Consider the following 14044-nt stretch of genomic DNA (forward strand, 5'->3'; position numbering starts at 1 on the left):
GCCTCGCTCTCTCGCTCCGTCTGTTATCCTACACTTTCCCTCCCTCTCGTTCCATATCAGTCTTTCATAACGCGTCTGTCTCTGTATGCTTCTCTCTCACCATCTTTTATTGCTCTGCTGTTTCTCAACTCTCTCTTTAAGCAACTTTTTGAGGGAAATGTGTAACTGCAAATTTTCCGGACCAATATTGCACTTGTTTTCTATCGATTCTGGCCTGGACTTGAGGTCTTCATAGAATAAGAAAAACATATTGTCAACACTGATTGACACTTTATGGCTGAAGGTGCTGAATTTAAAGCCCATGGTTTTGGCACATTTGAGATGTCAACGTGTCTACATATTGAATGAACTGCATATTATTTTGTAATTTAAAGTAAATCTGGATACAAATGTATTGAGAAATGTAAGCTTACACAGATATGCCTTTTATAAGTCATAATAATTTGAATGTACACGCACAAGCAGAGTTAGCAATTAGCTAATATTTTTTTTTGCTGTATTGCTGACTGAGAGCATTAGTGTAAATCAGCAACAGCTGGGGTGGATTAATCTGTGATGGTTGACAGCAGCTGTCAAAATCAACTTTCTCAGACAAAAATCTTAATAAGACATTGATTAATTAAGAAAGTTAGATATTATAAGAGTAATTACTGTCAATGATTATACAGTGATTAATAATGCTCAAAAAATGTTCTCTTGTTTTTAAAAGCTGTACGTCTGTAACAGACAAAGACCCCCATCAGCTCCTGCATCTTTCATCTTTTCCTCTTAACCTGTTTCTCTTTCCCTTTCTCTTTCCCCTCATCTCCGCGCCGGCAGCGCTAGTTGCGGGTCGGATGCTATAAAGCGTTCTCTGAGAGCCTCTCTAATGACCTCCGAGACCCGGATGCCCTGCTTCAGCTCCAGCTAATGGAGGGAATGCAATTAACTTCAACACTGGCACCTGAGTGGCTGGAGCGAGTGTGTGCAGATGTGTGCGCGCCAGTGTTTGTGAGAGCATTCGGAAGTCATAGATTTTAAGTAATGGGATTACAGTGACTCAGGAAACATGGAGGTATCAGATAACAGTTGAGAGACATGCGCTTGCTTATTTGAAAAACATTTTTAAAGGAAATAAGCACCATTTTGGCCTTAAATGAGTGACGCTAATGGAGGCTTAATGAAATAATGCTGCAAAAGAACAGTATTCAACAACAGCACTGTCCAGATAGGATTCTTTTAAATCAGCAGAAATAATCCACTTAGCTTCATAATCTACATTATGTGTTTAACAGGCAAAGTAATCCAGAAGTAACAGAGCATAATCAGATTATGTAGCAGAGTTCGCACTAATCCCAGGGATTAGGATAATGATTGACATTTCAAACTGCCAATCAATCAGACAGTTTGTAACACTGTGATGTTTTAAAGTTCCCCTTCTCGTCGGATTTCTGTGGGAATGCTCGAGAAGGCAAACGTGCACCTGCTTTGCTTGCCTGTTCGCATGAGGGGCATCTTAAGGGAGAGCAGAGTGGAGAAGGAAGTTGGGAGGGAGGGAGGGAGGGGGGGGGTTGTTGCTAGGCAACGGGGGACAGCATATCGTTGGAGGAGTCGGTAGCTGAGTGGTTTTGTACTGCTTCAGGCTCCGGTCTCCCACTGCCCCCCTCCCCTCCCCGAGCTGCTCTCTCCTCCTGCATTACCACTACTACCACCACAACCACTACTACCCTCACCCCTCCCTCCCTTCCTCCCTCCTCTTGCCCCGCACCGCTCTACGGTTACCGTCGCTAGGCAACTGCCTCCGTACTCCGCCAGCGTGCTAGGTAATTGGCCGGTGGCATGGCAGCGTGCCGTTGCCAGATCCAGCCAGCTGCACTGACTACTGCCTCCTCATGTTTCAACGCACCCCCCCCCCCTCTCTCTCTCACACACACACACACACATACATACACTCCTCCCCCTCGCTCAGGTTGCTAGGCAACACATTCAGGCATCCTTGCCTCCAGGGAATTTCATTGGCCAGACCGGGATGGCCCAGACCTGCTGCTCTGTGTTTCTAGAAAGTAAGGCAGTATAAAGTATCCACAGTGAGGGAGGGCATGCATGGATAAGACTAATTCCTGGGACTCTAAACCAAAAGCACATAAACTTAACCTTTTATTTACTCATTGGGAAATTAATTAAGAACATTTAATTTGTCATGGTCTAATTTTCTACAAAAATAATGAAGTTTAAGGAGAAAGGGTGGCTTGGCTAATTCCTGGATCTTCCAACCCATATCACTTCACGTATATAAGGAACTCGTACATAAATTCAATGAGTAAATCATGGTTGAGTTTGTTTATCACCAGATCTTTGTGCTGTTGTCAAATAAACCCATTGGAATGGGAAACTTTGTTTATTTAATAAAGACAGATAAGTAGGGGGAAAAGGGGGACATGCATGGTGAGTAGGACGGGAGATGACTAATTCCTGGGGGTTAAAACCAAAAGCATGAAACTTCACCTGCATCATATCCCTGTCACACATACGGGTAAACGCATGTACTTGACACTAGAATTGTGCGGTTAACATGTTAAACTGTGAGAAATAATCACAGTAACAGCAGTGTCATCAATTTGTTTTCATTAGTGCTGTTTCTGAGCATTTTCCACGACTGCAGGTCATCCCTTTCTCACTTGTTCATTTATCACCTCTCCGCGGCTGTCACCTCACGCACCTCTGCTTCTCACCGTCAGAGCCATACATGACTCGCGTTAATGGAGTGCACTGTAACATGGCTGCTCAGCGAGCATATTTAATAGAAAGTGCGTCTGAGGGTCACGCGTTGGGGAAGATGTGTATCATTTTCACATTCGCCTCGGTGTGTGCATTTAAGGAGATCTTTGCTGTGAATTTCCAGGTCATAGAAGTGGCATTTAACCCCCTGAAAAGGACAGAAATGTACCTTTTAATTGGAACACCAAAGTACTGTAAGCATTATTGATTTTTCTCTGTGACCAAATCTTCACACAATTGGCGACTTTCTCCACCAGCTGGTTCCAGATAAAGACACCAGATACCCTGAAAACTCTCCTCAATCTTCACAAAGCAGTTCATCCATTGATTTTTTTTGCCTCCTTTCTTTTTTGATAATCACATTCAACAAATCAAGCCCATTTTTGGTGGCGAGACCACTAATGCAGAGCTGGTCAGTGTGACTGCGTTGGTCCAGATGGGATGTGACTGATGCAGGTGACATGTTTGGGGAAAAAAAAAAAACTGGACGCAGCTGGCAGATTGTGGCTTCCTCGCCATTATGCCGTGTGACTGGCCTAATTATCACCAACCCCATCCTCCTCCTCCTCCTCTTCTGCCTTAATCCACTTCTGCAACACTTCTCTCCTACTCCACTCCCCCCCTCATCTCCTGGTCTCATCTCACCTCCTCTTCTCTCATCCACCTTGCCTCTAATCCCTCCTCCCCCTCCTTCCTCAATCCTCCTCCTCTCCACTTCTTCTCTCGCTCCACTTCTCCACTCCTCTTCTGCGTGTTCAGCAGGATGGGAGACCAGTGGGAGCTTCTCCATCACAGCCTTTCTCTCTTTCCAGCCCCTTTAAAAAAAAAAAAAAAAAAAAAAGAACCTAAACTCCTGTGAAATGGTAACACTTTTCCACAGGTAGACCTCAAAACTGTGCTTAAATATATCAGCTCAAGAGTCAAAATATTTGTAATTCCTGGTTCCACGTCGGTAACCACAGCGGTTTGTCTGCGTCCAAACAAGCGTGTGATTGCAGGATGAGCGATGAAAACAGGTGCTTATGCATGTTTTTTCTTTCCCTCCCCCAGGTGAGAAGCCGTACAAGTGCTCGTGGGAGGGCTGCGAGTGGCGATTCGCCCGGAGCGACGAGCTGACGAGGCACTACCGCAAACACACCGGCGCCAAGCCTTTTAAGTGCAACCACTGTGACAGGTCTGTCAAAACACATCTCAGCCCCCTCTCCCCTCTCCCTTATATGTTTTTTTCTTCCACTTTTCCGAGGGGTTATTTGAAGTACTTCCACGAGCACAGCAGGCCCTGTGTTCCCTCCATTGTGTTTTGTACACAGTTTGGTTTAGTAAAACAGCGCTACAAGATGCTGGTAACACACCCGATCCTGTTTGGTACTGACCCAGTTTAAAAGTGTGCTGGCAGGATTACTAATGTGCGCTCCTCTGCAACACATGCAAGACCAAACCTGCTCTGAGTTTCAATGGGAATCCAAAGCTTTATACCCACATTAAACCCTGCGCTGCATATTAATAGTGCCTCCCTCTCACATGGTGTTGCATGGCCTTGATTTGGAGGCTGTTTCCACTTTGGGACAGAGGTGTTAAATGACTGTAGGAGCCATTAGCACCATCACACTTCACTGGTATTGAATATTAATCTGAAGCACTGCGTTTTAACCCTTACCACAAAAGTGTACAGGCTGGTATTTTGGCTTCTTGTGATGTCATTTCTTTGCGTAACTTCAGACGTATCATATCCCTAGAATCTGTGCCGCCCTGGCTAAAGTTTTATGGAGGTCGGTAACTTATTATAGCTGAAAAAAGGACTGAAATTCTGTAGTGGTATTGAAAAAAAATGACAAAACATTTGAACCTTCATCAAATTTGGCTAAAAATCACAAACATTCAACATACAAATAGGGAATTTGAACACACATGAAATAGTTATTTCTGAAGTTATTCCTAAGTTTTAGAAAAATATGTACATGTTTTCACTTCTTGGACTGTTTGGTAGTTTTTCACCATTTGAAGTACGGGTTCAGTATTGTAGTTTCTATAGTGTCATTTCACAAATGATCCTTAAACTCTGTAACACCCATAACGCTGATTGGAGGGACTTTCCTGTAAACCTGGTGAGTCCTGGTCTGATCCCTGTGATCAGAGACCCGAGTGTCCTCAAAGACGTCATGTGTCACTCGATTGGGTGATGATTCGGGCTCTTTTTTTTCCGACCCCAGCAGTGTTGTTATTCAAGAGTTTTCAGATCGTTTGCCCTTTCTTGTTTACCGTCCAACAAACAAGAAAATGTCCCCCTTAATTGTACACAGAGGTGTCACTTTGAAGACTGGATGTGATGTCATCTGCCCACCACTCTGCTTCTTAATTAGTCGCCCCGGCTCCTGTTTAATTATGAACCACAGCAAAAAAAAAAAAAAAAAAAAAAAAAAAGAAAAGTTAATTTGCTGTGCTGCCTAAACGTGGCCCCGCTGACAGAATCATCAAACACACAGTGGCCATTACTAGCTGCAAAAAGATCGAGCTCGACTCCGACACAAAAATCTTTACTCCTGTTTTAATTACACCCTGTGATCTGTGATCGGGCCCCTCGCTGACACCTCGGGGATCTCGGAGCAATATTGTCTGCAGGAGCTTCCATGGTGTTTAGGGCAAGGGGCCCCGGGTGAGAATCTGGATGAGGTATTAAACTGCAAAATCTGTAGTTCTGAAAGAAGATACGTTTTATTTTATATTCTCAAAACTCTTTTCACTGCACCTTTAAGTTTCTTTAATCATGGATGTGTTCATTATGAAAGAACTAAAAGAAATCCCCCGTCACCTGGGGTACTTTTGCTTAATGTGTATGAAAGAGTGTGCGTCTTGGTCGCTCATGCATGTGTGTGTATGTCTATGAGTGTGTGTGTGTGAGGGAGCAGAGGGCAAGACAGTGTCAACTTAATCAGGTCTCAGCTGGACAGACAGTAAATACAGTATCTCCCCCAACCCCAAAATACCAGCCCCCCCGCCTCTTCCCCTGCAGGCACATCCCTAATTCGGGCCCACCTCTGTCATGTGTCACAAGGGGCCCAACCCCTCCAGCCCATCGCACACACACACAAAAACATCCACCCTGCTGAGATGAAGGAAGAGGGGAAACAGGGGAGACAGAGAAGACGGGCTGGAAGATTGAGGGTGGTGGTGGTTGGGGGGGGGGGGGGGGGGAGACAGACCCACGGTGTGCCAGCTGGTGCCGTGCCCCCGAGTCGTGACTCATACTTTACCATCTGTCTCTCCGAGCGCACACACACTCTCCCACAGTGACACACACACACACAGAAAAAACTCCTCTGCTCGTCTCCTGAGCCCATTCATGTGATGTCACCGTGTGTTTGTTGGCGTGCGCGTTAAAGCAGCGATGCGCGCACACACACACACACACACACAAAGATACACATGCAGGTGCGACAGTAAGACAGATGACTGGTGGCTCATCACAGTGCTACTCCCCCTCTTGGCCAAACACTGATTCATGTTGACATCTTAGACAGTTGCCTCTGTCTCAGTGGAAAGAGCCAATTTGAAACCGGTGTCACAAAAAATCAACAGTTGCAGAAGTGAAAAGGGAAGTCATATTTAAACGCCCTTTTTGATTACCAGAGGGGATTGTTTTTTTAAAATATGAGTAGAATAACTCATTGTAAAAAAGATTAGTCGGACATGTGGCTGCAGGAGCAGGGGATTGAACCCCTGACCTTCCGGCTGAGAGACGACCGACTCTACCACTGAGCCCTGTGTATACATTTTCTTCAGTCCCCGTTTTTTAACTCTCAGGTTGTACAATTGGTCGTTGGTTAATGTCATGAGCTTGGTACTCAGCTTAATTTCTTCAACACTCTTTCTTGTACTTCTTGGTTTTTTCTCTTTTATACATTCCCTATATTGTGTGAACCAGCAACCATAACGACCAATGCTCACCCTGGGGAATAATAAAGAATTTCTGATTCTGATAAATTGTTGGTGTTGCTGGTTAAAGAATGGCATTTTTTTTTGTCTCATTGATTTGAATGGTCCCTTATTTGTGTCCATTTTAAACTGTATCAAGAGGCATTGTTCATTGAAAAAATGGAAATGTAAGGCAAGGCTTATTCTGCAATTACATGCAAGTTCAAAGTGTTTTTTTGAGGGCCACATTTCACTACAACAAACATTTTTGGCCTGTTATGTCTTTACATTTTGGCAAATCAGCAACACTTCATGGACACACTCTGCACTTGTTGAGCTCAACTTACCATCAGGTCCAACATATTTCCTGGCCTGGTATCAAAAAAAACGTTGAGGAACGTTCAGAAATTGCAGCAATTTGGCAGCAATTTGTACCGTTTCGTTTTCCTGCCAAAGTGTATTAAATTGAGCCCCTTTGGTAAACTAGAAAAACAAGTATCCTACTCAAATATTTCCCAACACACTAATCACCAGAACACGCAGCTCCCAATTACCTAAAAGAAAACACTCCTCTTGGGGAATGTCGCTGTAGTATTAGTTCAGCAACACGCAGTAGAATCACTGTTGATCCAGTAGTCGTGATGAAAAAGTAGGTCTCCTTGGAAAGGCTGCGTCTTTATGTAAGCAGCTGAAATCATACATTATGTCAATTTTTGGCAATCAAGTTGAAATAATCAACCTCTTTTAACACCCTCGCTGGAAGAAGAAAAGAAAAAGGCCCGTGTACTTCCAGGGTGATTTCATGTTCCACTCTTGCAGCTTTGCCCCAGCAGTTCTGCAAGCCTGATTTCAGATGAGAGGCTTCGATTCATCTAATTTAGCTATCGTTTTCCAGCACATGTTTCAGTGTGCTGCTTTTTTATTCCGCCTCCCCCTCCCGCCCCCCTCCGCACTATTTCAACAGATCCATCTGCGGGCTCTCTAGTTATTCATGGCACAGCTGAAGTCATTAGGAGTGCTGCTGAAAATGCTGATTATGAATTAGTTACACATATACTAATTGCGTGTGCATTAGTGGCTCAGCACTCACTAGCTAACAGCAACATTTAGCTCAATCGGCAAAACAAACTTCTTCTTTCCCCCCGCATTGGCAACGAGCTAACAAGCTGCTCTCTGTTTTCTCTCTCTGTCTTTGGTTGCAGGTGTTTCTCGCGGTCGGATCACTTGGCGCTACACATGAAGAGGCACATCTGAGGGATTTGAGAGAGGTCAGCGGGAGTGGAAGAGAGAGGGGAAGGAGATGGAGGCGGAGTGGAAGGAAGAGGGAGCATCATCTGCAGTAAAATTACACCATGGATCTAAGAGAGAGTGACTATAGGTGATGGATTTTAAAAAAAACAACAGGACTTGGGAAAGAGGCACCACACAGGGACGCTGACTACAAACACAAACAGACTGGTCCAAAATGGCTCGGTCAATCTGTGCATGACCAGTTGGTCCATGATTCCGCAGTGACACGTCACCACCTTGCAAACGCCTGTCGTTTTGGCCTGGACGTTCCAGATGCTCCATCCCACCCTTCGTATGCATCTCAGACGGGATGTCACGCACTGAATGGTGGACCACGTGCCTGTAGTTGGCAGCTCTTTGTTGTAGTTGTCATCGCAGCCTTTGTAAGCGTCCCTTGCTAGAACACTTTTCAAATGTCAGCCCTGTTCACGCAGCAGCACTCAAAGTACCAGCAAGCTCACCAACGCCCAACTAGACAAGTTGTACCGCAATTTCAGTGCACCTTCAGCATCGCAGCTGTTTGTATATTCAAGATTTGCTGTGCGTAGAATCTTGAGTTGACGAGGAGAGATCGTCTCAAACAGCAGCCGAACAGCATCATCTACCAGGAAGAGCAAGCAAGCAAGAGAGATGGCTTTCTCTTCCTCAAAGGTGCCGCGGCCTTTCCAATTTGTCGAAGGGTTTATTATCTAACAATGGACAGATAATAATTTGACATTTTTTCATCTGACCTCTGTCAAATCTGTCAACTGGATCCATTTATAAAACCTCCTGGTTCGATTGCATTGGAGCACTTGTTTGAACGGAGCGTTGGATTGGATTTGCCCAATGCTCCAAGATGGGAATGCGTTGCACTGATGTACTCTAAAGACTGATGGAGGTCATCCAGAGGACTGGCTTGCTTTATGAACATCATCCAGGGGTTAGCGCTGGATGAGGCTAACTAATCTACTCTGGGACGGACTGTTCATTTCCTAGAATGTCAGCTGAAACCGAGAGATGCTAGATGGCTCCGAGGATTGTTTCCTCCTCTCCAGGATCTTTGCTCGTATGATTTGACGTCAAGAACTGTTGCACAATTGACTCTTTGCAAACTTTTTGTAAAAATGCCCCATTGACAATTCGGGACTCATCAAACGTTGGCTTTCACATGCCATATAAGTGTGGACAGCCACATGCACAAGTTGAAGCAGCTAGCTGACTGCGATAGCACACCGAACGCAACCAAGATCACTATGTATGATAAAGGCTATATCGTTTCTAAGAAAAGATTCTCCTATTTGTTCAAAACAGACAATTGAGAGGACCATTTTGAAGAACACATTGGGAATAGATGCAGCCAAAAAAAAAAAAACACACGTGTCTACTGTGGATGCCTGAAATGATCTCTTTGGCCTTTGAGAGTGATTGGCACCAAACTAGCCACTCGGTTGAGGAGGGCTTTGCCCTGTTCACACCAACCATGCAGATCTCTTCAAATTTCACATCTCTCAGACTTAATCACAGAGAAAAGCAGCATTCAAAACCTCTCCTAATCGGGCCCTATGCACATCCAAGAACATTCCTGCTGACTTCCTGACCATCATGCATGTCTGAATGCAGATTTCTGCCCTGCTGGACACAGAAGGACTTGAAGGAAGAATTATTTGACAAATTCAATCAATTGGATGGCTCTTCTTTGAGCAAATCAATGTGAATGTATCTGTTGTTAGTCTGTACATGTTGCCAGGCCAATGAAAACACTTGAGAGAGGTTGATTAGATCATACCAGACACCATTTGTGTTCATTCAGTGGTCTCTTTTCACATTAGAAATGAATTGTTGGACTTGGAATAACTAGCAAGTCACAGCTTGTAGCTTTTGACATTTTACCGGTCGTTCTGGACCAGCTCGAGGTCATGAGTGCAGATTTCCAGTGGGTGGCTGAAATGGGTACAGGGAGGAACAGATCTGCTCAGTCAGCAGTGATAACTGCCCCATCAGCTCATGAAACTGCTGTGGAGTGAAACCCACACACACGATACACATTCATACACTCCTGGCAAAACTGGAATTAACCTTGTCCTTAATGAGCCAACTCTTTTCCGATAGAGCAAAGAAGCATAAACTAGTCGAGTTTCATGTTTTCAGTACACCATCAGAAAAGGCTTTTGGATGACTCAACCCATGCGCACACAAATCCAAATAAGGCAGCTCGGACAAAAGTAGATTGTCAGGATTCTTGAGAAGTCTTTTGGGAACAACTGTGTTGGGGTGTTTATTCTTTATTTAACAAGACTTTTTAATACTTTGAGGCAAAGTGAGGCACACAGCAGTCTGCTTTTTTGGCAAGGGAGACACAGAATTGATTTCTCTCTGTGTACCAGAGGCGCATTTCAATTTCGGGTATGAATGCAGCCCAGCTCAATCATATCTAGTCATGATCTGTCTGCAGCTCTGGAAGTAGAATCTGTATCATCCCCTGCATAAATATCAACTCTTTCCCACTTAACTTGCAAACAAGCAATGGTCCCTTTTATGTTCAACATCTAGCGACAGGCCTTCACTTGCAAAGACAGGACCATAATAGAAACCAATTGGTGCAAGTTTGAACAACTTTTTTTTCTTTCATGAAAATGTCGTATGATCCAGGTTGCAGCCAAAAGACGATCAATGATACCAATGCTATCAATACTGTCAATGCTAGCAGTCAGTCTTGCTTGTTGGCTTGACTTAAAGTCAGTCTATTGGCGAGCATTCTGGTGAACATACTGGTGAAAAAATCAGATTTGGTTTTATTTGAAATATCAAGTTCAGACAAGAATGTCAAAAGCAGGCTTTGGTTTTCCTGCTAAGTCAGACTCTCCAGTTGGAAGATAAAATGAAGGACAGCAGTTTAACCCATGGGTTAAATTTGTATCATCAATGGCAGCTCTACTTGTGTGCGTCAGTATTTAAACGGGGCACTCTCCTGTTCAACCGAATGCTTGCGAATGTGTGGGAATGTGCAGTTTTTTTTGTTCATGTTCTGTACCGATCACAAACAGCTGAGGGTCTTGGACTGAAAACACAGAATGTGTTGTTGTTTCTCACGTTCATTGAGACTTTAAGAAGCCAAGACATGTGAATAAATCAAATGACAGGCAGTTTGAAAATCCGGACTTGACATCAACACACACTTCTTCTCTTGCCGGGAGCTGGAAAACTGGGATATCAAATGTGAATGTGTTTGCTGGAAAGGTTGTTTCATGTAGTCTCCGAGGATGCGGTTCACTTCTGTGTCATCTTAATGAATGATTGTCAATTCTGCTGTGCCTGTGTGTTCTTTGTCTGTTTGTATTTGCACTCTGAATTTTTTGGAAAAACCACTTGCATATCTGATGTTTTTTCTGTCCGCTTGTACACTACACTTCTCACGATGACCCCCGGGTGATGAAACACTGATCACAAAGTCTGTATAGTAGCTGTTTTTAGCACAAATATACACATTCCTGCATACATGGTACATATTTTACACACACTACAGACATGCAAACACATACACACGCTACTGTACATGCATGCACACACTCCCCGAACACACGCATTCATGCAAAAAACACACATACACATTCATGCACACACACATACTCAGTTCACACAAACACTTGAAGGTACTTCCGAATACACACTCGCACTCCGTTCTCCTTGTGTGTTTTTCACCATTTTTCATGCCATCTTGTGAGAGTCTAGAGATCCAGACTGCAGCTTCGCTCTCAGCAGAGAGAGTGAGAGGGGTGGGGAGGGGGCATGCATTACTATGTGTGACACCACCTCTGTTTCCACCAGGTCTGAATTTCATATCAAACGCACCCCCTTTTTCTACCAGCATTCCCTCACCGTCGCAAAAAAAAAAAAAAAAAAACCCACCTCCCCCTCCGCTTCCCCCGCCCCTCCACCACCTCCATTTTCTCAGATATGATCCCTTTCAACTGTCCGACTCCCCCTTCCTCTTCCCCTCGCTTCCCTTCCCCACCTTTTCCATCCGTTGTCTTTCTCCTTTTCTTTCGCTGTACAAAGTGTTTCAAATTTATCATTTGTATATTATGATGTATGGGTACGATAATGTTCTTTATTATGGATAAAAATGAGAAAGATTTATTTTTGTTACTGGTTTGTTTCATAATTCCTTTTTTAAATTGGTATTGTAATATCTCTATGCAAGGAACTGTTCGGTGAATCGTTTTTATTTAAGAATGTAATTACGTGTAATAAATGGTAGAAGCAGTTTGGCATGGAGTCTTCATTGTTCTTGGCCGGTCTGTTAATGGCGGTTTCATGCGGCAACAATATGCACCTAATCACTCATCTCCTCCCGGAATACTTCCTGATTTCTTATCGAGTCTCAATCACAGCCCCATTCAGTTTTGGAACAATGAGGGTTTAGGGGTACATTTACATACCCCTTTGCTTTTTTCTTCCCCCTCACGGTCCAGGCACTTTTTAGGGATGTGCTGCTTTAGCTTTGCTGCATGTTTTAGTTAAAATTTGCATCCCCACTGGGTCACAGTGGGCAGAAAATTAATTTACGCCCTCCCTTTTTCTGCTATTTGCAGCAAACCTCCCCTGGAAGATCTTTAAAAAGCCTCTGATTTATCGTTCCTTTTGATCAAACTCAGGAAATGGGCCAGAATACCTTCACTTTGGCTGAGCGCGCTCTCTCGTAGCCTCTCTCTGAGGGAGCCACGGCATGTTAATTACATCTGCTACCAACCAAGGTGATGACTTATCCGCTATTCCTGCCTTTTGACCATGACTAGCTGATAAAAGGCTAATCGAATAACTAATGGCTAATTAGGGAGTAATTACTCCCTGGTAAATGGCCCTATGCAGTGTATTAATTCTCCTCGGGTCTGGCGGTGAGAAACTCCCATAAGGTTTTTTGTTTCATTTAATGCGCCCTAATTGAAATGGGCACCCTCATCAAGAAGCTTACATGTATCTGTCGAACTTAATGTTCTTTTATCTGTAATTACAGACAGGCCCATATTATCTACCTAACTACACGTACTGCGTCAATCCCACATAAACGTTATGAAATTAGAGACGATGGAGTCATTTTTCAATAAAGGTCACACGTCCCACGAACGCTTTCCTATCGTCATTTCCCCCCCCGTGTGACGGAAATGGAGCTATATGTGAGTTCACAGCCGAGCTAAATGGTCTTAATGTGTTTCAGCTGAGGAGGGACCACATGGTCACATATTCAGAAAGGTTAACACACACATTCACAAAAGTGGGGTCATGCATCATGATGCATTGTTGCAGGCAATGACTTAGTCTCCTGTAGTCCAAATTAGACAGAAATGTTAGTGTGAGGCTGTACTCAGGAACTGAAGAGCTAAATGCTGGCAACAAGAGATTTTTCCAGTTCAATCAAGGATGTAACGCGCATGGCGGTGCAAGAACAAGAGAAGGTATAGATTAACAAAACGACATATTTCTCTGGAGACATTAACGGTATGCACAGATGAGTCTAATGAAATTCCAGCGTTTGTCATATTTATATCTCCAAACTGAGTCAGGCCACACATTAAGCTCTAAAAAAAACAAAGTCAAACCTCACCATGCACATGTTTCACGTTTTCTTCCCTTCTAACAGCACTTGACAGCTGGTGAATCAATGCGCAGACACACTGCGGAAAGAGGTGGATTTGTTTCCCAGCTAATTACACCGGAGGATCCCAAGCAGAATAATCTGAATAATAGAAAAGCCGGGTTGATAAACACGACTGTTGAATGCTTGCTTACATGTACTCAGTCACCATGTCAGCTCTGTTGTTCCCATTCATTTAACATCAGAAGATAGCATCTATGTAAATCATGTCGGATAATGGGATTAAAACATCCCCTGATGTTATCTTGTTACATTATTCTAAGCATGTATGTATGGCATTTAGATTTTGGCTATTATTCAAAGGACTTAATACTGTTTTTTTCATTTATGGGTGACAGCAATGCATTTTTTTTCCCATCAAAAGCTAGATTTAAGATTATTTTTTAACCTTGAGTCTCATCTAAAAGAAAATACAACATTTTATGGGAGCAGAAAATGCCAGATTTGAGA

At 43.6% G+C, this 14044-nt stretch overlaps 1 protein-coding gene across 1 annotated transcript in view; it reads left to right on the top strand.

Annotated features, from left to right (window-relative positions):
- The window catches only part of LOC109990181 (Krueppel-like factor 7), a 38579-nt gene extending 26374 nt beyond the window's left edge, over positions 1-12205 (top strand). The window contains exons 3-4 of the mRNA XM_020642193.2: positions 3808-3931; positions 7872-12205. Of these exons, the coding sequence (XP_020497849.2) occupies positions 3808-3931; positions 7872-7923 (176 nt within the window). The 3' untranslated portion in view covers positions 7924-12205. The remainder of the gene's footprint in view (positions 1-3807; positions 3932-7871) is intronic.
- Positions 12206-14044: the final 1839 nt, after the last annotated feature.

The sequence above is a fragment of the Labrus bergylta genome, chromosome 24, assembly GCF_963930695.1.
Source record: "Labrus bergylta chromosome 24, fLabBer1.1, whole genome shotgun sequence".
In the NCBI taxonomy this organism is placed as follows: Eukaryota; Metazoa; Chordata; class Actinopteri; order Labriformes; family Labridae; genus Labrus; species Labrus bergylta.